This window comes from Podarcis melisellensis (assembly GCF_964234715.1).
Source record: "Podarcis melisellensis genome assembly, chromosome: 1".
NCBI lineage: Eukaryota > Metazoa > Chordata > Lepidosauria > Squamata > Lacertidae > Podarcis > Podarcis melisellensis.
In genome coordinates this window covers 68110501-68137220 of record NC_138528.1, presented here as the reverse complement: position 1 = coordinate 68137220, position 26720 = coordinate 68110501, and the positions used below count along the sequence as shown (strand labels likewise).

The 26720-nt window shown below is 39.8% G+C and overlaps 1 protein-coding gene across 1 annotated transcript in view; it reads left to right on the top strand.

Annotated features, from left to right (window-relative positions):
* The first annotated feature begins 3791 nt into the window (after positions 1–3791).
* Positions 3792–26720, top strand: part of IPO7 (importin 7) — a 39389-nt gene continuing 16460 nt past the window's right edge. Inside the window, exons 1-13 of the mRNA XM_081918234.1 lie at positions 3792–4003; positions 16024–16105; positions 17459–17612; positions 18062–18220; positions 18921–19077; positions 19343–19432; positions 19867–19961; positions 20069–20153; positions 21279–21413; positions 22353–22452; positions 23032–23108; positions 24420–24536; positions 25930–26019. Of these exons, the coding sequence (XP_081774360.1) occupies positions 3920–4003; positions 16024–16105; positions 17459–17612; positions 18062–18220; positions 18921–19077; positions 19343–19432; positions 19867–19961; positions 20069–20153; positions 21279–21413; positions 22353–22452; positions 23032–23108; positions 24420–24536; positions 25930–26019 (1425 nt within the window). The 5' untranslated portion in view covers positions 3792–3919. The remainder of the gene's footprint in view (positions 4004–16023; positions 16106–17458; positions 17613–18061; positions 18221–18920; positions 19078–19342; positions 19433–19866; positions 19962–20068; positions 20154–21278; positions 21414–22352; positions 22453–23031; positions 23109–24419; positions 24537–25929; positions 26020–26720) is intronic.

The window sequence follows — 26720 nt, the reverse complement described above, 5'->3', positions numbered from 1 at the left end:
AAATTTTACTTCAGTAAAATAGATCACCAATAGATTTACTACCTGATCCTCAAGCAAACTGAATGAAATGTAAACCAGTTTACTGAACTGTAAACCAGTTTACTGAAAAATGAGATTCCCCACTACATTTTGATACTGTATTTCAGTGAAATGTATCTGTTTGGTTCAAAAGATCAACATTTTGAGTTACAACTCTTCTACTCTTAAAGCAGGTTTTTTTCTCTTGCAGAACCTTCCTACAAAATTTTCAGGCTTCCTCAAACTCAGCCTTCCAGATGTTTTGATACTACAATTCCCATCATCCCTGGCCACTGGTCCTGCTAGCTAGGGATCATGGGAGTTGTAGGCCAAAAACATCTGGAGGGCCAAGTTTGAGGAAGCCTGCTACAAATGTTAAGTTATTGAAAGGTATTTCTGTAGAGACAAGATAAAATCAGCAAGGGTTTAAAAATGGAGTTTGCAGCTAAAAGGCTAAAAGAGTTGGTCATTCTAAATTATCTGTAAATTCCACTTTTCTTTATTATTTAAGAATCATTTTGATGTATAAACACACTAGTTCAAAGTAAATAAAATTGCATTATGCAATTATGATAGATTAATTCCTCTCCATATATGCCCTTATTAATTTGTCTCTGCTTTTTTCTTTATTATGCTGTTTCTCCACATTTTAATTCCCTTATTTCCTCTACTTGAACTTTCTTCCTTTGATAGTCTGAAGTTTATTTTCCATTGTAAAAGAGCACTATAGTTACATATGAATTATCACTAGCAGAATACTCCCAACACTTGATGGAGCATTTCTTATAATGAGATTAGTAAACAGAACTAGCCCAAAGGTCTGTCCTGGAAAGCACATAGTGTCACTTACAGCAGTTAATGTGAGGATGAAAAGCCACTGTGGACTTAGCTGCTAAACAGGATTACTGTTTTATTTGGGAGGGTGGTGTGGAGATTATGAGTACTGCACTAATTTCACCCCACAAGCAACGAACTGCATGAAATCTGTACATTAATCTTGAACACTGCAGGTCAGATATTTATTTTGATCTGGATATTTTAACTTTGGTTCCTAACAGAACCGTGATGGTTTATTGTAGTTGAGGAAAGAGGAATAACCACAAACTCTCAACTATGTGATATCAGAATTCACTGGAACTTATCTCAAAAGTAAAACTTTTGAAGATACAGTACGTGGCTAGGCACAAACCAAGATGTTGCCGCAACACTTGAATGACCTCGGGCAGAGAACTTTTTATGTTTATTTTATTTATTTATCATAATAATAATAATAATTTTATCATTTACAATTTTATCACCTGCTCTGATCCTTTTAAGATGACTTTTGAAGGACTCAGGGTACAGTATTCTTTAAAAAACATACTTTTTGGGTGGTCCCCCTAACATCTTTAGTTTCTACAAGAAACATCATGATTACATCCAAAATTACTTACAAGGTTTGTGAATGTAAATATTATTAATATTATTAATAATAATAATGTTGTTGTTGTTTAGTTGTTTAGTTGTGTCTGACTCTTTGTGACCCCATGGACCAGAGCACGCCAGGCACTCCTGTCTTCCACTGCCTCCTGCAGTTTAGTCAAACTCATGTTGCTAAATAAATACAATAAAAATATGATTCAACCTAACATTATCAAGGTGGTAAATATTAAAATGAATAAAAGAGGTTTCACACAGGTGTTCTGGAAGGTGTTATCTTTTCTTGTACGTACTGTATATTTTACGTGTAAGGATCACAAAGGAGTAATAGGCAGAGTAACATATCAGGAGACTTTGAGAGGCTAACTATGGTTGGGTTGGAGAGTAAAGAGGCAGGAAGGGATACAGCAAGGAAGAAGGGCAGAGATAGGCTGTTGGAAAACTTAGTGTCAAGGACAAATAATTTACAGAACTGGAAGTGCATGAGGAGGATACTCAATGTATAGACGTGGAAATGGAGTGTTTCATAAGAACCCCTTTCCAAATTAGTGGGGAGTGAGATTGTGCACACCACACCTCCACACAATGAAGATTTTGGGTTAGATCTTCTTTGTCATAAAAGGGGTAGATTTCACAACCTGGTATAGGTAGATGCAAGGTGACTTCTCAAAAGACTGAATAAGATAGACTTCTATACGATTTGAACAGTAACTAATTTTCTATGTTTAAATGATCTGCAAATACTGTTTGTATTAATTGTTCCATATTTATTTATCTATGGTGTAATTATACCAAAGCAAAGCAATTTACATATAATTATATTCTGTTCTATACTACAATAATTCCCTACCTATACTTTCACATTCATTACATACTTCCTCTGTATGTTTCATCTTTCATCATGCTGTTTCTCCCCAGGCTCTCATTGTCTTGGTTCCTCCCTCCTTGCATTAGTCTGTTGACTGTTTAAAGTTCATCTAAGTGTTGACTCATCGCTTGCAAAAGACTTGCCTACTTCCAACACTAAACTGGTGAGACTCTGAGTAGCAGGCAGTCCTATTCAAACTGAAAATATTGTAGGAGATTATTCTGGCAGCAGATTTTACATAGTAAACTGACCTGAATGAATAATTTTTGAATATATTACAATTGTTTTAGAAAATGTACATCATGAACCCCAGAGACTAGAGTTATGTGTTACAAGAGGCTCCCCTGGTGTATGGATTAGGAGGTCTGCAACTCCAAAACTTTAATGGAAGAAATCTAGGGAGGACTGTACTGAGGCACATCTGAAGTTCGTGTGCAGCTCTGTCTCTCTTTCCATTTCATTTGCTCTTGAAATGATGGAACAAGCCAAGGTTCATAACCCAACAACAAACCATGGCTTATGACTGTTGTTTGTTAGGAAGAAACAAACCATGGGAAAGCTAAACAAACCATGTTTTAGTGTTGCAGGCAAGCTGTGAGTGCCTAATATCATATATACATACATATACATACATATACATATATATGTGTGTGTGTCAGATCAGCTGACTGTCAGGCATCGCAAAGCCCCTTTTAAAAGTGCCCCCAAAGCCCCCTATTAGCTAATGGTTAGGTCTTGTAGAATATTCTGAAAGGCAATTTGCACTCTGTACATTTGTCTGGTTGACATGAGGATGTCCTGCTCACCTATCAAAGTTGGCCTGCAGGCTCCAGCTCGACTGGATCTTTTCTTGGGAGAATAAGAGATATAACAGGTCAAAAGGGCTGCAAATCAGTAGGATGAGCGTTGGGGTGAATTTGATTACCCAAGACTATAAAACCATGAATATGTACTTGGGCATAGCCGTAAAAACACTATAGGATTAATATAGTGGTTAATAGCTTGTGTTTGCATATATGCGGCCAGTGTTCAATACCTCACATGGATGCTGACGGTTGGTTGTCCAACGTTACAGCAGTAGAAAACGCCGGCGGACAGAAAACCCAAGGAAGAAACAGCGCTCCAAGGCTCGGTCCATCACTTTTTGCTGCCTCTTAGCACCCTCCTTCGCATCTGCCTTATCCGAAAACATACAAGGGAGAGTCGTTTATATTTGCACTAATGGAACCCGTGAAAGCACTATATTTCCTGATCCCTATTCTACACACGTAGCATCCACACGTTACACTTTGTCCTCGTTTCCCCCCTCTGCACGACCAATGCTTGCGCCACCCCCGTTTGAGTGGCATACGGGGGCCTGGGAGGAAGCGCTCCGAACGGACTACAATTCCCATGATGCCCGTCAGCGGCGGCGGCGGCAAGAGCCGAGCGGAAGGCGTCGGGCCTCCCAGCGGCCGCGAGCAGCAGCTCTATCCGGGGCCTTGGCGCGTCTCTCCTCCTTTCGCGCCGCCGGCTGCCGCTGTGGAGCGGCGGGTCCATGTGCGCATCGAGCGGCGCTGCTGCCCCTGCTCTCCTCCGCGTCGCCTCGCCTCGCCGGGCCTCGACCCTCCCGCCATGGATCCCAACACCATCATCGAGGCCCTGCGGGGCACCATGGACTCCACGCTGCGGGAGACGGCCGAGAGGCAGCTCAACGAGGTGAGCGGCCAAGGCGCCAGCGCGGCCCGGCCCGGGGCGGGAGCGGAGCGCGCCAACAGGGGCAACCCCCGCGACCAGGCCGGGCGGCGGGCGGGCGGCAGGAGGCAGCCCTAGGCCCGCAGGCGCCGACGGAGGGCAGATTGGGCGTGGGAGCCGAGGAACAGCCATGCGGGGCCGGGCGGGGTGAGGGGAAGGCTACGTGCGCGGTGGGTCTGGCGAGGGGAAGGGAGCCTGGCGGGGGGAGCCCTGTGAAGGGTACAAGGGAGGTCACCTCCAAGCTCCGGAGTGAAGGGAAACTTGGCCGGAGGGGGGGGTGAAGCTGGGTTGTCGCGCGTGTCACTTTCCCCGTTCACACGCACACGCGGAGGGGCTGCTGCGGGAGGAGGCCGGTGGCAGCAGGAGAGCCGCCCCGCCGCGCCGAGCTGCCTTGTGCGAAACGTGGGCAGGAAGAGGGAAGTAGGCGGCGTGGAGGGAGAGCGGAGAGGCCTTGCTGACGAAGTGTGGACGGGGCGGAAGGGAAGGCCTTGCCCGTGGTCGGCCCCGCTGTCAGGCCGCCTTCGCGCTCCCTCCAGCATTGTCCTCAGGCACATGGCAGCCTCCTCCACCCCGGGGGGAAGCGTGGCAGGGGCTGAAGCCGCTCCAGTGCCGCCTCTGGGCAACGAGGCAGGAGCGCCCGATCGTGGCACCGACGGAGTTTTTAAACTGCCCCTTTCAAAAAGTGGTTTTTTAAAGCGGTAGCCTAGGATGCTGTTAGCCCATATATGGGCGCAATTTCAGAGTTTTTAGGTTAGGCAAGCTGAAAGGAGGTTGGTGGGTAATAGAGCTCTGTAAGAGATCTGAGACGATCTAGTGATCGGAAGGGAAAGCCTGTTAAGGCTTTTGGAATTAATGGTTTCATAAGTAATGCAGCACACAGACTTCAGTTCCGAACTGTCAGCTTGACTGCAGGTTAGCGAACTTTGTAACTCAGAAACTGCAGTTGGGACAGTTTCTGGGCTCCTTTCTGTTCAGGTTGTTCCTTGAGACTTGAAATCTAGTTAGGCCAGAGAAACCTACTCTTTACCAAAACAAGTCTTCTCAAATAATTCCTAAGGAGTAATAGTTACTATTACTCATAAACTAGCTAACATGCGTCTCAAATTGAAAGGAGTAACAAAACATCAGTATGATGCTGTGTGTTTGAGTGAACAGCTGATGGACTTTCTAATGGCATTTCAAACTACAGTATTTTTATTAAAAGAATAAAGACTAACTAGATGCTAATGTTTGGTATAATTTCAAAAATGTGGTGCCTGCTTTGAAAAGTGTGGTGTTCTTTTAAACAGACAACTTCCAAACATAGCCTGAAAGCTTTGAGGTTGCAGAAAGCAGCAGGAGAATGGTGTACAAGACTGTTTTCGGCACATGGTTTGTGGGACTTTCTTGCACACCATGCTTTCCCTTGGTTTTCCATCAATTAAGCCAACTGAAGATGAATGTACAGTACTGAAACATTTGAAAGACCTACATTTTAAATATTAGAATGGAAGGAGGCTTCATATAGACAGTAAAATTATGCCCAAATGGGCTATCACCTCATATATTTGCATGGCTGACTGACTAATACCTTATCTGAATTGACTTGGGCCTATGTGGCAACAGTCACATAATTGAGGATGGTAGGACTCTTCCAGTGGCAGCTTGTATTATATTGCTGACACTAGGAGAGTCTGCTATGCTTTTCATATTCTTTGGTGTGCAATAGGTCATCTGGCCTGTACTACACACATGGTTCAGAACAGATGTAGGTGATTTATGATAAGGTAAATCACTCTTTCTGGAAAGGTAGAATGGCGATACCTGAGTCACCATAGGTAACAATGGTTTTAGAACCCAGAAAGTGTAGGAAGTGACATCACTATGGAGGTATAAAAGAGACATACTAATTGACCAATTAAGACTGGGGCTTGGACTTGTCAACAGATGTGGTCATGTAGCCTGCAGTGTTGAAAATGAAATGATTGTATCATGGCTTCAAGAGGAATTGGGGAAAGTTGCTTTTCTAGGACTATTTTTATATTGTGGTTTTAAAATTATTGCTGTTTGTGAACAAACATGTTCAGTCTATTTATCTACATAGGTTAAAAAAAAGTATACCTTCCAATGTTCCATCATATTTTGCTTGTGGCGTGAAACTGAATTAATAAACTAACAGTTGCATACAGTTCAGGGAAATATGCTAATATATGGCTAATATGCAACATTTTGGGTTTTTTGAACAAAAGTAATATACACATTAATATTGTAGTATCAAAAAGATCACTAGTATGGCTGCTACACAACACGTGATAAGCAGAAATTTGGAATTACGATCATATTCAGCATAAGTGCAAAATGTGCTTATAATTTGAAGCTTTTGCCAGAGGAAATATTGTGATGCAATTGAGTGAAATACTGCATTAGAAGTGGTACCAGTTCACTTAATGGTCTAGGCTTGCTTTTTGGGCATTGAAACATGATATTATAGTGTAAGCTTTAATCAGACTTGCATTATATCATTTTGAAAGCACAGCCCATAGTTTTCCTGGCATATGTTTAAATAGCAAAGTCCTCGCCTCTTGTCTGAGCTCTATAGGTAATGGCCAAATGTTAACAACATTGTTCTTCAAATGTAGGTCTTTTATATACAGTAAATGCACGTTTAGGATTTTTGTCCTGATAAATAATGCTAATAAAAAGATTACAGAGAAGTACTGTGTATACAGGTTGAAACTTTTTATCCTTTTTCTCATGTATATATTAAATTTTTTTTTTGGAAAGTTTCTTGTCATTTATTTTTTTATTCTCAAAAGTTGTGAGATGTCCATCGATATAGGTAAATAAAAAGACTTGTGTATATTGTGCATGCTTTGTTCAATAAGTCTTAATCTGAAAAATGTGCATTGACCCTAGACTAGAGCTTTGTTCATATATTAGGTTGTATATTGTTATAAGTAATTCATTCAGTATTTAATGATATTAATAGGTTCTAACTATGGTGCTTGTGGATCTTTGAGTTATGCTTATATGTGGTAAAACGAAACTCCAATATGTTCTTAGTAATGGGAACTAGGTAGCTGATCACGTACAATGAAGGGTTCAGTTGCCTTACCCATCTTACTCTTAAAAATGGGCTCTCATCTGCTCCTTAACATAGGAATACTGTATAGGAAGCAGTCTTATATCATGCAACAGTGTTAGTCCATCTAGTTCAATCTTGTATCACAGGCTGACAGTAGCGCTCTGGGTTTCAGTTGAGAGTCTTTCCTGGTAACATCAAGAAATGAGCATGGGACCTTTCTCATGCAAAACATGTGCCCTAATACTGAGCCACAGGCCTTCACTAAACAGCCTTTTATATGTGATTGGAGTAGATGTCATGTCATCACATCACATTTGAGCAAAATAAAATTATAAGGTGAAATTCAGCAATGCACACCTGCTTGTGCTGTATGACTTCATTTCCTCTCCCCCCCCCCTTTGTGCTCCCATAATTTGTTCTGGAGGGTTCCCCAAGTACTTGAGGATCTACCCCAAGTAGATCTTGAGGGCAGGAGTGGGAGGAGAGGCTTGTGACATATTTTTGCATCAGCAGAAGTGCATTCTTGGGCTCTGACAGTGTTGGATACAACTCATAATCAGTTTACAGCTGGCCAACAACAACTGAGCTGTAGACAGTTGCAGCTGGAATAAAGTGGGTGTCCATTGCCGGACTGGTTGCACTTTGGTTGAAAACCATGTATCAAGTATTAGACTTGAATGAGGAAAATTACCACTCTGCCATTAGTGCTTGACTGAAGGCCACCAGTATATCAGTTTAATGTACATCATTCTTTTTGTAAATCACTTTGAGGTTTTCTGCAGTCAGGAGTATAAGTTTTATGAAATACATCCATCCATCCATCCATCCATCATGGAGTTGTGAGGTTAAAATGCTGTCCTGGGTTATTTAGTTGAAGTGTGAGAGATAAATGCAATAGGTAGCTAAACAGATGTGCAATACATAAGTCTCAAAGTTTAGGATGTGGAAAATCTGTGACCCTTGAGCTTCCATCATCCCCAACCATTATGGTCATTGATCAGGGATAATGGGAGTTGTAGTCCAGCAACATCTTGAGGTTCACAGGCTCCCCACCCCGGTTTAAGATTATTGATGAAGTGCATAGTGGTGCACTGTGAATAGCGGTCTTATTTAAATATAACTTATATTACAACCTCATATGTGTCTGCCTATTCAGACATTATCCTCATTGAGTTCAGCAGAACTTATTTGTAAGTGTTGAGAATTGCGCTTCAGTTTTCAAGATTCATATAGTTGGTGTGGAGTGTGCCTTTTGTTAGCAATTGAATGCTAATTTTTGCATATTGTGTAGAGTCCTACAATGTAAGGAATCTAGAGCACATTACTTTCTGAGAGCTACTGGATTTCTCCAGTGTAATGTGTCCTCCTAGTCCTAGTCTAAAGAAGAAAAGCTTCAGTGATAGAGAGCAGAGGTTTCTTAACCCCTCCTCCTCCTCCTCCTCCCTCCTAGCTTATCTCCAGCCTCCACAAAATGTTGGGCTAGTGCCAGCTATCAAAATTGCCTTTATGTGTACTGCCACAGCCTAGTTTCCTACTGGGAGGCAGGAAGCACCATCTTTCTTCATTGGGTCCTAGACTCCCTCCTGTCCTGCTAGTGGCTGGATAGAATGCAGTTGCATTTAATTTTGTTTTAAATGTTTATGCCTATTTTGCTGTTTGTTTGGGTTTTTTGTTTTTTTGCTTGCTTGGTGAAATGTTAGTGCGGAAGAAAGAGAGGTCACTATTAATTCTTCCACAAACTTCAGAAGAATACCTAGGAAGCAATTATACATTTGCTTTGGTTTTCCAGATTTCTTCAAACTAGAAAAAGAAAATGCTTATCAGTAGTGTGATAGGAATTTTATGGTTTTAGATATATGGCAACGTTCATAACCACATGTACATAGATCAGCACAGGAAAGCCAACCTGGAACCATTTTGATTCCTAAACTGAGCAAATGTTTCTCTGCATGGTCAAAATGGAAAAGTCTCCCCATTGTCTCTTTCCTCACAAATCCTGTCTTAAGGACACATTTAAGATACAAGGTGTGAGCCTGTGACCTGGCCCAGGAAATAAGTATTTTACCACTACAAAAGAATGGCCAGGCTCCCCAGGAAATCCAATCAAGTAACCTGCCAGACAGGAGATAAACAAGGACAAGAGAAAAACAACATTTAAATTTCTGTGATGTAGGTGGGATGTATCTGAGGGGTGGTCTTAGGTTACACCCCTTCTGTGATGTATGCATAATGTTTCTGGGGGTGGTCTTGATCTACAGAATGGGAATTTCAAAAGTCTTTATAAACCCTTGCACAGCATTGTTCGGGGTCCTCTTCCTCTCCTGCGTGTGAGGGGAGCACCCTGTTGCAACAGATCAATAAAGATCAAGCTTACTAGCTGCTTTGCTTCTCAATATTCTCTGGTTGGCCTCTGTTATTTTCTCCTACCAATAGGGAACCTATGTAAGGACTCTGTATGGGCTCTTGGATACCCCATAAGGGAAAAGGGCATATTTTTATTTACAACAGTAGTAATCCATCTGATTTCTAGTTGAAGAATGCGTCCTAATAATCTCATTCCTCTTTCCCCTATCTTCAGACATTCTAACCCTTTTAAAGGTTTTGGAGGTCTGTGTTAAGAAGTAAATAATGACTTGAAGTGATTACTGCCATCAAAAGATGCCAAAATAGAACATTTAAAAATCTGTTGTAGTTTTTTGTTGCTTAGTTAAAATGTCGGTAAACCATGGCAACTAAAAGCGGTGATAATGGTTCTTTTAGTTTTTTGTAGTATCCCACCTTCTATTATCTACAGGAACATATTAATAACACTTACTTTACCATCCTCTTTATAAAAGAAGTTTAGTTGAAATGCCTTTTCCTTGAAACATTCTTATGGCTTAAGTGACTTGCTTGTATGTTACCAAATTATGATAAATATTTTTAGATTGCCTGTGATTGAGCTTCTTTTTTATTTTTAGGAAGTTGGTGTGTTATAGCTATTATGTTGCTGTAAAATTGGAATGACCCAGAGTGAGCAAAGTGGTGTGTGTGGCTTAAGCTTTGCTTAAAACATTAAATATGATCTTACATAACTTTTGAGTAAGTGAACTTTGATAAGAAATAATACTTCAAAGTGTGTTTAGTTCCTGAAAAAGTAATGTAACATGCGGTGGAGTGGTAAGAACAACTCTGTTAATAAGGTTGCATAGCAAACATAGATTTTAGAAATGTCACTGGATTCCTTGGCTCTTAAACAACTAGGAAGTCATGCCCATGACACAGCATTTTGAGGACAAGGCAGGGTGTTTTATCTTGTTTACTCTTAAACAAGATAAATAGGCTTTCTTTAAAATGTTAGATATTTTTCAGTTAGTTTCAGGTTCTTCTGCACGCATGTGAATATCAATGCAATATGAAATGGCAAGTCTTAGGAAGTAGCTTCCCTCCATTGTTACCATACTGTATTAACCTATTTGAAGGACTTGAATATGTAGGATTTATTCTTGCCTTCAGACATCATTGCATTTCAGTTCTGGTTCTTGTCAGTAATAGCAAACCAAGAAGTACAATACAGGTAACTTCTTATACAAGGGTTCGGTTTCAGGGGTCCATGCATATACACAAAAATGTGTAAAGCCAGGAACCCCTGGAACCAAGCCCCCTGCAATGTGGAGGACTGCTTGCCCAGCTTTGGGAACCCTCCCGCTTACTTTGCAAAGTCATTTAAGTGCTTGCCCTGCTTTGGGAATGAGGAGGGAGGGCTCTAGATCCCTTCCAGAGACCACATGCCTCCTTCCCAAACTTATCCACTAGGTGCTGTCAGACAGGTGGGTGGGTGGGTGGAAATAAATAAATAAATGGATAGTGCTTTCCCTCTGGCTCTCCGTTTATTATTTATTGCTTCACCACTCGTGCAAAGCTTATAAGTTAAATAACTGTAAGATGCAAGTTACCTGTGTAGTAAACTAAGAAGTGTTTTTAAAACTTAGCATAACACGAGCTTTTGCATGGAAGGGTTTTATAAGAGAAGTTTCACTATCTTCTCTGTTGATGAACTAAGAGAGACAATTGGGTTGCATTATGATGTAATTTGTGCCACACCAGTGATAAGCCACAATTTGTTCAAGTCTTTCTCTCTTAGATTGTGAGAATAAAAGGCTGGTATAAAGGAAGGAAAGCACACACAAATGTGGCAATTTGAAATGCTGCTGGACACTTGTATTACAGCAGCTGTTCTGAGGATGCTTAATAAGCAGCATGTGGAAGGAAGAAGGCGAAAGAGTGAGAAATGGGACAATGAGAAAGAAAACCTTGAAAAATTAAGTAGTCTCCATATTGAATGTTGGTTAGAAATTGGAATATGATCCAGAGAAATCTAGCAAGCATTCATGTTCTTGAAAAACATGTGTACAGAAGATTGGAATGGAAATATTGATTGAAATTCAAAGAAGTGTCCACCTTCCATTTTATTCCCTGTTCTCAGCTTTCCAATTTTAGACAGGCATGTTGTTTATATGCAATATAGTTTAAAACTATTTTTTCCCCTTAAAAATGTGATTATACCAAAGTCTGCCTGAAGTTACATTAATAAAAATCCCTAACCTTTAATATGGTTAAAAGTTGAAGTTGTACCTTATAGTTGTAGTTGAGGCTGTAATTGTACCTTATTAAGCATTTTATAATGAGAGAGCTTCATGTACACTGACACAAATAGCAGATGATACAATGTCACCTTTTTGCTTGAACTGAATTCCTAAATTAACAGCATCCATTGCATGCCATTTTGCACCTCTTGCTTTAAGGTGTTTGCATTTTCCAGCCTTGCAGTTTGTTTACAAGGGCAGTCTTTCTGATTATAATTCTAACAAGTTAAGTAAGGCAGCACCTTGGAAGAGAGCAATATTTCCATGCAGATCAGATCAGAAGCATTGTCTCATTTTCTCTCAGTTATGACTTACCAAGACTTCATGTCTTAAGTTAGTAACAATAATAAAACAACAACAAAGTCTGATGGATGAATGAATGCATCCTCTATTAAAGAGAAGTGGTTGGCTTAAAGCTAATGCATCTTTTTCCAAATTTGTATCAGTAGCATGATGATATCACACCTCTTTAGGTAGCATATTTGAACCAAGATTAGATTGTTCTGGGTTCATGCTGTTCTGCTGAATAGGTTTCTTTTTATGTCATGCCTGTTTGTCACTATGCCAATTTTTTTTATATTGGCAGTGAACTAAAAGTGAGTCACCAGTGAGTAGTTCATTATGTTCAAACAACTTGGATTTGTAATCGGCTCCTAAGATGACTCGGCTTTGTCTGGTGGTTAAAGTGAAAATATTTTACAATGAGTTGTCCTAGTTTCTCCATACACACAATGAGGGTGAATGGTGCTTTTGGAAGGTGCGATGAAAAAATCATTCTGCTTTAGAAACTGTTCTTGCCAGTACAGTAGAATCTACTGATCTATACATGCCTCTAGTAAGAGAAGGAAGAAGTTGTCACCCTATTGATCTATTAAACCAGGTGTCAGGGACCTCTGGCCCTCCAGACATTGCTGAACTACAGTTCACACCAGCTCAAGCAAGCATAGCTAATAGTCAGTGATGATGGAATATATAGTTCAGCAACACCTGGAGATCCAACAATTGCTTACACCTGCAATAGACCAAAAATAGTGGCCTATTTGAGCATCTTTCAAATTCACCAGAACTCTTCAGCAGGCTAGATGTTATGAAAAAAAAATGATATAGAATGAGGACGTATTCTTGAATGTGATGAAAAACCAAAATACATAGTTTGCAATAGAATGGAGTTTACCTGCTTGTAAAGGGGATTTCTGGTTGCAGCATGATATGGTGAAGCAATAGCTACTGATCTCTTTTGAAAAATAGGAACATTAAGAAGCTGCCTTATACTGAGTCAGACAAATTATCTATCTAGCTCAGTATTGTCTACAGTAGACTTGCAGCACCTCTCTGGCATTTTAGACAAAGGATGTTCCAAACCCTACCTGGAGATGATGGAACTTGAACCTGGGACCTTTAGCATGCAAAACAGATGTTCTACTGTTGAATTACAGCCCTTCCCCAGTGTAAGATAAAAAATAAAGAAGACAATTATTCAGATCTGTTTTTAGCACTAATTTTAACACTTGTAAGGTAGAGAACATAAGTGGAGTACTGATGGCAGTCCTTACACTAGCAAAGCTGGAGATGAATTTTAGACAGTGAATGAAATGTGAATGAAATATAAAGTCAATAGTAGTCAAAGAGTAATGCCACAATGCAATAGAAAAACTTGTCTCATCCATAGGGCTAAGGCCCCTTCAATGTTAGGTGGCAGAAGGTGATCTTCCAGTTCTATATTTTCTTTTCCTGGATGGTTAATTTTGGTATTGTACAAATTAAGAGCTTTAAAAGATGCAGATTAATGGTTTCATTAGCACCTAAACTACAGTTGCTGATTTATCAGTCCATTTGTAGCAAAGGTGACAGCTGTAGTGGTCACAACACCATGTTATAAGAAAAAAACTGCTGCTTTTCCCTTATAGGGTATTCCAGAGCCTGTATAGAGCCCTTCTAAGGTTCCCTATCTGCAGGAGAAAGTAACAGAGGCCAGCCGAGTATACTGTACTGAGAAGCAAAGCAGCTTGGAAGCCTGATCTTTATTAAAGGAACTGTTGCAACAGGGTCCCCACTCACCAATGCAGGAGGGAGGAGAACCCTGAACAATGGTGCACAAGCCCTTATATAGACACTTGAAATTGTCCACCCTGTAGTCCAAGACCACCCCCCTGAAACATCATATATACATCACGGAAGAAGGTGGTCTACAGCAGAAATCCTGTCTGCCAGGATACTTGATAATAGTCACTGATTGCATTACCTGGACAGTCTGGCCATTCTTTTGTGATGGTCAATACTTTAGTTCCTGAATCCAGGTCAGAAGCTCACCCTATTCATACACAAATGTGACCATTTTGCTTGGAAGCAAAAAGACAATGGGAAGGCTTTCTCCATTTGCCTCCCTTACTGCAGAGGAATATTTGAGCTAATTGGGAGAGACAAAATGGTTTCAGGATTGCTCTCCCATACTATTTCAGACACGTGGTGTGTGTGTGTGTATGGTGCATTTAATATATACGGGATGAGTCCTTTAAAAGACGCCCCGTGGATAACGAGTACACATGTTCCACGGGGCCTCTTTTAAAAGACTCAGCCTGTATGTATTAAATGCACCATATATGTATGCATTTATGGATATTAATATTTATTTTATATTTGAGACCTTAAAATTCTTACAACAATCAAAAGATACCCGTGCTTCCACTACAGCTGACACCTTTGTTGCAAGAGGGCTGATCATTGTAGTTTGGACTTTAATGAAACTAAGGGCTTAGGCTTATAGCCATTGATCTGTATACTCTTCCCCTCCTTCAATACTCTAACATGTTATTTTCCTAAAGTGAGTGCTGGGACTTCTTTAAAAAGGGGCAGGCAGGTGCTTGGAGATGTATTTTTATTTTTAATATTTGCTGCCAATTGTGTGTGTTTATAGGGCTAGGGATTCTGAATATCTGCTTGCTACTTTTATGTCCCCTTTTAAATCCAGTCTGAGTGGCTGTGGGCATTCTCTCTGCTGCCATTCCCTATTTATTTGTAGCAGGACTTTTAAGAACCATTTCCCGTCTGATCTCTCTGGAGAAACTTTTAAAGCAAACCTTGGAGCCGTTAGCTTTTCCATTTCTGTGATGTTCCTCTAAAGCAAATATCCCTCTGTGACAAGATCTCCTAATCAGTACTCATGGTTAATAGGTGTAGTCTGAGACTTTCCCCACCCCATCAAGAATAAGATTGGGTTGGTTTCCTAAATTGTTGTTCAAGCTCTTTTTAGTAGTCTCATCTTAAATTCTATAAATTTGTTGAGGAGGAAGATAGCATGCTTACAAAATGTTTCCTGGCACTACAAGCATGTAAGTCACTTGCAGTGAACAGCAGGGATTGTCTCTTACACACACCCTAGGACTTTAAACTCAACTTTGATTCATCCTGCATAGATTTGTGTTGCATGTTTCTAATAAACAGCATGTTCCTAATAAACATTGGCAGATTCATAAGAGTGGAGTGTCACGCTCTTGAGATAAGAGATAAGGTCCTAGCCACAGGCACAGTGTTCTCAAACCAGGAAGGAGGGAAGAGCACCTTTGTTTGTGAAATGTGGAGGGGAAGAAGGAATAGTCTGCAGCTCAAAAATCAAACTGTAATAGAGGGTAGAGGGGAAGGATTCCTGAGCTGCCATCTTTCCAGACATGCTGTGTGGGAGGTAGAGAAATCTTGAGTACAGTCAATTCTCAAATTATGTGGGGGGTTATGTTCCAGAGATAGCACATAAAGCCAAAGTCACATGTAGTCAAAACACATTGGGTGCAGTGGTGGTTAGGATTGCCAAAGTCTTTCCCCCCTTTCTGCCTCCTCCTTAATTCTGTAAAGTGTTTTTTTGTTGTTGTTTTTTTTGCTAAGTGTATAAAGCTGAAAATGCAGGTAATGGAGCAAGAGAAAGTGATGCATATATTTCCACTTCCTGTATTAAAGCTGATAACATCTCACGCAGCCAGATAGCAGCTCTTAATAAGATTATGCCAGAGTAAAGGGCATTAAATGTGATAGGCATCTCTTCTCCCAAATGGGAAAGTCATCTGGGAGCGGGAGGAAAACAGAAGGGAAGCACGCCCATAGGAAATGAAAGAGGGGGGAAACCAGAAGTGTGTCCTCTGCTAAGAGGCTCTGGGTGCTGTTTCTTAAAGAGTTGGGCCCCCACCTCCTGCTGTCTAGCTTTAGTTGAAGAACATACAGCACTCTGAAAACTACAAAGCTTTATTTGTAATGGTTTCCACAAATTATTTTGACATCTGACTACATCGTATTCACTTACTTTACAGGCTCACAAATCAGTGAACTTCGTTTCAACTCTCCTTCAAATCACTATGTCGGAGCAACTGGATTTACCAGTGAGACAGGCAGGCAAGTATTTTATTTATTTATTATAGTATGTATGCTAATATTATTTGACCGGGGGCAAAAATACGTAATGATAAGTAGATTTTAAAGCTGTTGTAACCTAGATAATATGAACAGAACCCATACGGTCTTAGAAAATAGGTATGGGTGTTTTGGTGGGGGGAAACGCTTGTACTACCAGTCATCCTTCAACAGTGGTAGAACTAACATACATATTTCTCCATGCAAAGCTCTGTGTCTTCAGTGTGCTTATGATTACATGACAATGGTGTGTTAATATTTTGAGATGAAAGTTCAACTCATCCTTCTTTGCCATTTCATTTCTTTAAAAAGTACATAATGGCTGCTGAAGTAACCTGTTTGCTAGAAATAGTACTGCTGGGATAATACCAGACTCTTCAAGCTAATTGTGTTTGAGATGCATGCATTACTAATTTGACTGTTGGAATAACAGCATGCTTTGCACATTATTTGGAGTCCAGTCATGAATGTAGGCATAAAGATTTGCTTCATGCCAGCTGAGGTGTACAAGGGAAATACTATTCTATGGTTCTCTTGTGATAGAAGCTGAGCTAAAGTAAGTTCCATAGCATTCTGAAGGCTTTGTTTGCATGGCCTGCAGCTGTATTATATTTTTGCATCATGGTACAGTTACATTTGAAATACTTTGTTTTTACAGTTGGTTTATACTTCATAAAATCTTGTTTGATACCAATATGATGAATTGGAAATATAAACATGGATAAAATAATGATTTGTTGAATTCAGTAGTATTGACAACTCAGTCACTTTCACCTTAACCTCAGTCACTAAACATCAGCGCAAATGAGAAAGTTCAGAGTAATTCTGAAAGATTATGTGAAGTTGGGTAGGTTTGACAGTGAATAAATTTCATACCCCTCCAAAGGATTCACTTTTGTCCAAAGGTGACACGGTGATGATCATAGCATAAAAGAGTGCTCAAAGTCTGTCTTGAGGATATCCATCAGACATCAGACCTGTATCCCATAATTCCATCAAAGAGCTTATAGGGGGCTTGTCTCATCTTAGCTGTACAGTTGCCCTATGAAATAGGTTAGACTGATTGTGAGTGGCATAAGATCACCAAGAGAGCTTCATATCTGAGTAGGAAGTTGGTACACAGGTGTCAGTTGTGACACTGTGACCACTTAATCACACTGACACTCTCCCTTAGATATCTTCTGAGATATGTTAGTCACAAGCTGCTGCTTAATCTCAAAATGATGTTTCATTTGGGTTTGTTTGTTTTTAATATGTGTTAATCAGTATTACTACAGAGACATAATCTTAAAAATGGGCTTGGACAATATTAATATTGAATGCTTCTCTTGGCAGGTGTTATCTACTTGAAAAATATGATAACTCAGTATTGGCCTGACCGGGAAACTACACCAGGAGACATCCCACCTTACTCAATACCGGAAGAAGACAGACATTGCATTCGTGAGAATATTGTAGAAGCCATTATTCATTCTCCTGAGCTCATTAGGTATACTCTGAGTCATGATCACAGAGCACACTCTTTCCCAACTCTTTCCTTGTTATTTTAAGCCTTCATTGTCACTAGAAATTTTAACATTGATGTTGCTATGATCTCAAATAAATCTAGGTAGGTGCTGAAAAAGGTATGAACATGACACCCGTGTAATTTGGTAATGAGGCAAGGGAGGCGATCTAGCAGCATCACTTTGGAGAAGCATGGCTATTTAAATAAATTCATTTGTGCGCCTAAAACTATTGTAAACTGCCCTGTGATCCTTGGATGAAGGGTGGTTTAGAAATGTATTTATTTTACTTAATTATTAATTCATTAATAATAAACTTGAAATTTCATTTAGTACAACATTGCTTGCTCACTTTAATTAAGAATTCAGTTATCCTAAAAAAAATCCCAGCTAATGCATTGTAACAATATTTTTGTAACTTCTTGTGTTCCAGGGTACAGCTTACTACTTGCATTCACCACATTATCAAGCATGATTATCCAAATCGTTGGACTGCAGTTGTAGAGAAAATTGGGTTTTATCTTCAGGCAGATAATAGCGCCTGTTGGCTTGGAATTCTTCTCTGTCTTTATCAACTTGTGAAGAACTATGAGTAAGTTCCTGTCTGTCTTATAAACCCATAGAAGAGCCACATCAGTGATGGGTGGTCCCAGTTCTTGTAGTTTACACAGCTAGTTCCTAGACAGTAGACTTGTTTGAATTGTCAAAATGAGCAAGCTGTGGAATCGGCCCATTTTGATAATTGAAGGGAAGGTTGCAAAGACTACTTCTATCAGGATCCCTGTACTAGCCTTTTATTTAAAGTGTCTTAAAGTTCAGAACATGGTGGATGCTGCTCCCCAGTCTCCAACTCTCTCCTTCCAAAGTCCTTGTTCTGTGTCCCACCATTTTACTCAAATTTTATAATCCTAGATGATTTACAAGTGTCTAACCTGCTTTCACTTAAGGGGTCATGAGAGGTGATTTTAAAAGTTTAAATGTCTGGCCCCCAGAGCATGGATTGGAGCACATTGCAGAGTTTTATTGCTGAAGCTACACAGGTTTGGTCCTTGGGACATTTCCTGGGAACTTTAATTAAGACACTTGAGGTCCTTGGAGGAGAACTGGGATGTAACTTGTCTAATTGCAGGTGCTCACTTCTTCAAAGTCATGCTTCTCCCAAACATTAAGGAAGTCTGACTGCCACACTCCGTTGCACTAACCCACCAATCTAATGGTGTCCCTTGACATCTTTATTTTAATCAGTGTGGCATCTAAATTCTTTCTAATGTCAGTTCTCCTCCTCCTTAAAGATATAAGAAACCGGAGGAGCGGACTCCTTTGATAGCAGCAATGCAACACTTTTTGCCTGTTCTGAAGGATCGTTTTATCCAGCTTCTCCCTGATCAATCTGATCAGTCTGTCCTTATCCAGAAACAGATCTTCAAAATTTTCTATGCTCTTGTTCAGGTAAGAACATTTTTTTCATTCCTAGTGCAATATTGCCTTAAATAATGTAGCTACTGTCTGAAGCTATTTTTCATCAGTGCTTAGCTAAGGAAGTCAATGACTCATTTGGGATTATTTTGATCCAGAGTGGGTTTTGTAGACTAGTTCGTTTTGAGCTTATTTTGGTCCCTATCAACTGAATGCCCCCAAAGAATATATTCACATGGAATATATTTTGAGCATATTTTGTAACCATTGCTTTTTTGTTTGTTTGTTTGTTTAATAGTACACATTACCCATGGAACTGATCAATCAGCAAAATCTAGCAGAATGGATTGAGATTCTGAAAACAGTTGTGGATCGAGATGTACCAGCTGTAAGTGCTTGTTACATTCAGGCCAGTCAGGTTATGAGCATGCAAAGAAATCATATGTGTAAGCTGAAGCTTTCTTTATAGTTTTTGCTTCTGTATTTCCCACATCCGATGTGGTAAGCTAATTTTCAAGTGGAACTATTGCTTGTCTTGTCAGAAGTGGGTATTGCAGTGCTGGAACTGCAAACAGTGTTCCCAGTATGTTTGTGGTTCCCTTGCTTTCATGGGACCTGTTCCTTTTGGATCATCTGAAAACATATATGAATTTGAAGGTATTTGGGGGCCCTTTTCTATATGCTATTTTTTCCACAAGAAGATACACAGTATTTTGCCTTGGTATAATTGCATGGTATACTTTAAGCAAAGATCCTAATTTCTCAGAACCCCCCAAATAATGTGAAGTACTCATTCTCTTAATCTGCTATTGGTTCCTAAAGGAAACCCTTCAAGTGGATGAAGATGATCGACCTGAATTACCATGGTGGAAATGTAAGAAGTGGGCATTGCATATATTGGCTAGACTTTTTGAAAGGTAATGCTTTCCCACAATATTCCTTTTCATTTTTTAAAAACGTAACTTTTGTGATGATGTGCACAATATATTGCAGTATTATATTGGACTTCTCACTAATCCAACAGGTATGGAAGTCCTGGAAATGTTTCCAAGGAGTACAATGAGTTTGCAGAAGTTTTCCTAAAGGCATTTGCTGTTGGTGTCCAGCAGGTAGGAAATTCCCTTTCAAGTCACATGCTTGATTAATAATTACTTGTGGTTTAACATCCTTTCCCCCCTCTTATTTTTATCCAAATATGAAAGATCATACTAAGCTTGCTAAGAAAACACTTGAAATAAAAGTTCTGTCCCCCACCCTCCAAAAAACGTAGGAACTGCTACTGCTTAAAAGGGTTTGATCCCTTGTTCTTGGTGTTTTGCACCATTTATTTTTGGATTACCAAGGTCTTTAATGATGGTATAGATTAGAGGTGAGCCTGCTGCCCTCCAGATATTTTTGGACTACAATACCCCCCACCATTGGTCCTGCTAACTGTGGTTAATGATAGGTGTTGAAAGTCCAACGACATGTGGACTACAGGTTTTCCATTCCTGGTATTGAATGAAGCTTGAGTGACCTGAGGCCATATATCAAGTCAGACTATTTGCCCACCTGGCAAACCTCTAAGTTTCGAATTGTGAGAGGGGTGTCTTTTCTCTAATACAGCTGTACCTTGGTTGTCGAACGCCTTGGTACTTGTATGTGTCAGCTCCCGAACAATCGAAACCTGGAAATGAGTGTTCTGGTTTTTGAACTTTTTTTGGAAGCCAAACATCCAATGCTGCTTCCGCTGTTGTTTCCGGCATGCCTGCACAATAGGAAGCCATGCCTTGGTTTCCAAATGTTTGAACAGACTTCCAGAATGCATTCTGTTCGAAAACCAAGGAATGACTGTATTGTGATATTGGATATTGAATGTAGGATCTTCTGCCTGCAAAAGATGGGCTCTACCACTGAGCTATGTCCCATCTCCAAAGGGGAACATAATTTGTGAGACCATAATCAAGGTTCCTTCCACATGAATTGTTTCAGTGCTCCAGTACTTGCAAATCATGTAGGGATGTGCTGGTTAATATAAACTACCAGAACTGGCGTTACTGGCACACTCCAAAAGGTACAAGCTCTTGTTTCCTGATTCCTTCCCATGCTAATAGGTACTTTCTAAATCATGTGTGCAGAAAGCTGTGACCTAAACACAACCTAAGGTTAGTTTTTAGCAGTTATCAGCAAGATGCATTAATCTTTAGAACCAACCAACAGCAGTTTTTTTTTTCCTCCCCCCCCCCTTTTTAAAGGTTTTGCTGAAAGTGTTATATCAGTATAAGGAAAAGCAGTACATGGCTCCTAGAGTTCTGCAGCAGACACTGAACTATATCAATCAGGGGGTGTCGCATGCAGTCACTTGGAAGAATCTGAAGCCCCATATCCAAGTAAGTTCTTTTCCCATCCTCTCTGAATGGTGACTGCATAACAGCATGGATAACCTAAGCCTTTTTCTAGCCCTGTGTATTTTGAACTTGAACTTGAGCTTCAACTGCTTGCTATGTTAGGCGGTTTTAAATTTGGTTGTATTGAAGATAATGCTCAGTAAATACCCATAGTTGCTTTGAAAGCCATCAATTAGAAGAAACTTGGTGAGCCAGAGAAATTAACTACAGGAAAATACTTTTGACCCTAGGTATCTTTGTAATTTTTTATTTATTTTATTTTTTGCATATTTGAGACAATTGTATATTTTTTCCACAGCAGTAAAACTTCAGAGTTCATTAGATTATTTTTATTTTCCCTTAATTTTTTTAAGGTATTGGCATAGATATTTAATAAATAATAATATATTTCTCAGCAATTTCATACCATGGTGTCATATGAAGCCAAAATAAATCAAATTTACATATAGTAAAAGTAACTATGTTGGCCATAGAAAACACTGAAAATCCATATTGGGGCAGTACTTTGAGTAGGCCAACCAAATTGTCACAAAATAAAGTGCAAGCTTTCAAGATATTGAGAAATCTTCATTGCACTAGATTACCATCTAAGGTGGTGGAGAATATATAACCAATAGTATTGCTGTGAGTCTGCATCTGGACAGTGTCTTAAAACAGTGTGGCAGAGGATCTAATACACATCCAAATGATGTTCTTTTAGGTGTTATGCAATTATCACAAAAACTGTTGGTAAGCACCGGCGTAATAACGGTAATAACGCCTTATTCAAGTTTTCATTTGATGTATTTAAAGTTCTGATTTAACTTGTTCAGTTTATGTTGTAGACTGCCCTGAGAACCTTTTTTTTTTTTTGATAGGGCAGCCTATAAATGCCAAACATGCTACATGCTTCTAACAAATTATATTCCTTATTATTTGCAGGGAATTATCCAAGATGTTATTTTCCCACTGATGTGCTACACAGATGCTGACGAAGAGCTATGGCAGGAAGATCCATATGAATATATACGTATGAAGTTTGGTAAGTAGTTCAAAACTAAGTTTATTTTTCCAGCTAGGTAGAACTAATGAGGAGATGCTGCATATGTTAGGGACATTCAATCCCATCCTTCTAGCTGTTGGAAGAGAGCTTTGCACCACAACTTTTACTGTGGCATCCTGTACGAGGAACACAGAACATAACTGGACAGGTCTGTTCTGCTTGTCTTGTACAGGAAACCTTCACAATAAAGGAAATGCCTCTCTCCACCCCTTGCACAAACTAGTTTGTAACATTCAGAGGTTAATCCTAATGCAGAAAGTACTTTGTGGATATATTTTACAATACTTAGGTTTTGAAAACAAAATTAATATGTTTACTACTTCCAGTTACTACTTCCAACATGTTAGGCGTTTTACAGTATTGGGATCTTTATGTTATTGTTTGTGTTTTTAAAAACTCCTTGCATAAGTTGAAAGAGGAAATTGCTGCACTTAAATAACAAAACCTGGTGAGTGAGGACTAAAGTGGCTCTGTTGTCTGAATTCACTTCTTCTTTTGCACTAGTTCCTTTTATGCTTCAAAGACCAAACATTTAGACTTCTGTGTTTTGCTTAATAGATGTGTTTGAAGACTTCATTTCCCCCACAACTGCTGCACAAACATTGTTGTTTACAGCATGTGGCAAAAGGAAAGAGGTATGCTTTTTAAGGATTACCTGTAATCCAAGAACAGTAACTTTTTCTGGTATTTGTGTGGGCCCTCATATAGGTTTCAGGCCCAAATGTTTCCTATGATTAATATTTAGCCACTACAATTTACATGTTATTGTCATGTTTAAATTGAATTCTAACAAACAGTTTTAATTCTGCTGCTGTTGTTAGAATTTTGTTTGTTTGTTTAATGAATCATCACTGCTTGAGCAGAGCCCAGGGTGATGCACAACAAAGCTGACAACAAAATTAAATCACTGATGAAAACAAACACACAACTAGTACAGTGGTACCTTGGGTTACATACACTTCAGGTTACAGACTCTGCTAACCCAGAAATAGTGCTTCAGGTTAAGAACTTTGCTTCAGGATGAGAACAGAAATCGGGCTCCGGCGGCGCAGCGGCAGCAGGAGGCCCCATTAGCTAAAGTGGTGCTTCAGGTTAAGAACAGTTTCAGGTTAAGAATGGACCTCCGGAACAAATTAAGTACTTAACCCGAGGTACCACTGTATATTCATAAAGGAACAAGTATTAAAAACACAATGCTCACATAGCTGTTCAGGGCAAACATGACCATATCGGGTGGGGTGTGGGGGGGTGTACACACACGCACACAATATATATATATACACACACACACACACTATATCTATATACTATATACTATATACTATATACTATATCTATTTATCAATCATCTACCTATCCACACACACGAACAGGGCTCTTCATGAGAAGCCACACAACTGCTTTCTTCTAGATGGAAGGCACTACACCATCCCATACTGCAGCATTAATCATTCTCTGGACCTACCCTGTCAATCCATCACAGCTAGTTTGCACATGCCAAGAAGGATTGAGAAGACAGGTGGTCCGCAAAACCCCTACAGATATCCTGTCTACATCAAGACACAGCAACTCAAACTGTATAAATATATTTATTTGATTATGCAGTGAACAAATAATAAATGGATCCCACAAGATGGTGCTCCCGAATCTCACCAAGATCTGTTTCAATTGTGATATCAAATTCAGAGTAATTAGAAATGATTTTGCCCTAAAAGTGATTAGCAAATTTGTTGGAGGAGAACAATGTTCTTAAATCTGGGCTGTACTTAACTGGCCATTTACCACCTCAAACAGCCATGTAGCATCTGAATACCTATAAGGTAACGGAGCAGTGTTCATTTATTAGAAAAATGAAAAGAAAGCCACAAATGACACCATAGACATAAGGATATTTTCTAATATTTTGAATAATAACTGAAATATCTCAAATTGTCTCTTTATACTAGGTTCTGCAAAAAACTATGGGCTTTTGTTATCAGATCCTCACAGAGCCAAATGCTGATCCTCGTAAAAAAGATGGTGCTTTGCATATGATTGGTTCTTTGGCTGAAATACTTCTGAAAGTAAGTGCGCTCAAAACTTCTCTGCCTAATTTTTGCCATATGAAGAAGACACTTTAAAAATCTTGTAGCAACATATAAATCTTGTTAACTCAAGTAATTACAGTGGTATCTTCTCCCATGGCAACAACTATATTTACTAAAATCCTTTGTTAGCACATTTTCGAAGTGTGACATGACTGGCACTAGTATCAATTTGTATTTTGCTATTGTTAGAGGAATGCTAATTCCTGGCCAAGTTTTGTGACTTATTTGTCACCTTTCGAAGATGGAGACCCAATATTTCCAGGCAGTGGTTAACAAAAAATCTATATTGCCTGGCTAAATTAGATCCAGTCCATTGGTTGGATGATCCCTATTTCCTCAATACTGAACCCTCTGACAGGCACACACAACTTGTTCACCTTTTCAGCTACTTCCCTTCTTCAAAGCTCAGTGTGAAGTGTAACATGACCCCACACCTTCTGCTAGTTTTTCTATGTGTAGAAGATATGGAGTGTGTGTGTCTTTTGCAGTAGGCTTCATGACAGGTGGGAAACAGCAAGATGCTGTTGCGTCCTTATTCCAAATCCCAAAAGAAAATGAGAGAAAGTATTACTCCCCTTAAGAGGCTCTCTCTGTGTGTGTGCTTGTGCATGCCTGCAGAGAAGTAGGGAGGGCAGTCAGTGCCAGCCACAAATGATGCCCGACTGCTAAGCCAAGCCAAAATGTGAACCTTTAGCAGTGAGATCTCTGACCATCTGTGAAAGGTGGAATTGTGTTGCTGTAACTGACCAGGTGGGCAACCCTACCTTCCCAAACAAACATTTGCGATTTGGGTGTATTAGGCTATTTGAGAGAGGGTTAATCCTATCAGGACTGGGACAGGAGTGCTTTAATGCAGTATATTGCCGGTCTTGAATTTGCACACTTTACATAACTGCCAATGAAGAGATGCTGTGGTGTAGATATGTTATCTACCTCTTGACCCAGATACTGGGTTTTCCTATTGGATTTCTAGAATCTTATGAATTGACAATAAACTTTAGCACTCATCTAATTTTTGACACTTTCCATAACAGGCTTTTGTTAAGTTGAGGCTGGAGAATAATTTTTCCATGATTGCATTTTGACACTATGAATCATTTAAATGTTTGCGCCTGTCTGTCACAGGCTCTTCTCTTTGTTCTGATAGTCCAGTTTTTGGCAGCTGCTGCTGCTGTTAAATCTGGGAATTGCTCATTTTGTCGTAAGTTCTTTTTTAAATTTAACTTCATCTTGACATACTCTTACTTTAAAATTACCTTAGCAGAAGGGTTAGCAATCTTAACAGGAATTATTTCCATTCACCCGTCCTTTCTTACAAGCTAGATTGATCTCTAATTGTCTTACATTCCGTTGTCTTGTATTCCAATAGAAAAAGATATACAAAGATCAGATGGAGTACATGCTGCAGAATCACGTGTTTCCTCTCTTCAGCAGCGAGCTAGGCTACATGAGAGCACGGGTAAGTGTAAAACCAGGTCCAGTCTCATCTGCTCTTTCCAGTGGTAGCCTCTTGGTGAAGATGTCTAGTGAAGGGGAGGGCTAACATGGCATAGCTTCTTTCACAAAAGGGCTATGTGAAATCGTGAGGAGCATATGATTTCTAGCAAGTGGTTTTGGATGGTGTGTGGGTTGTGGCCAGGGCTTTTGCAGAAGGGGTGGTGTAATATCTTGTGGAAGTTGTTATCTGGGTTCCCAATTTTTTTTAAAGAGGCCACACTAACAGTGGCAATGATCTTGAAGATGCCATGTCTCAATATCCTGGAATTCATGATCACAGCTTTTCTCCCAAGTTTCCAGTTAGTATAACTCCTCTGTGAGAGTGTGATAGGGGTGCTGTGGTTTGTAAATTTTAAGAGCAGTTTAGCAATGGTACAACCTGAAAGTGAGGCAGTCAGTTCTTCATGCAATTAAAGCCACCATGTGATAAGTTTCCTTTTTTAAGAGACCATCATGCAGTTTGTCACGTGACTCCTGACTTCTCCCAATGAAAGGCTGTAGGCATTTGTGTGCGTAGCTTCAAATCTATGTCTAGCGGCATGGTCCATTTGCGTTCTGCTTATAGACCATGTTGCTCACATACAACCTACGGCCAAAGAGCAACTTGAGATCATAGTACTGGTCTAGTGATGTCGAAAGACAAGTGTACCACTGATCAGCCTC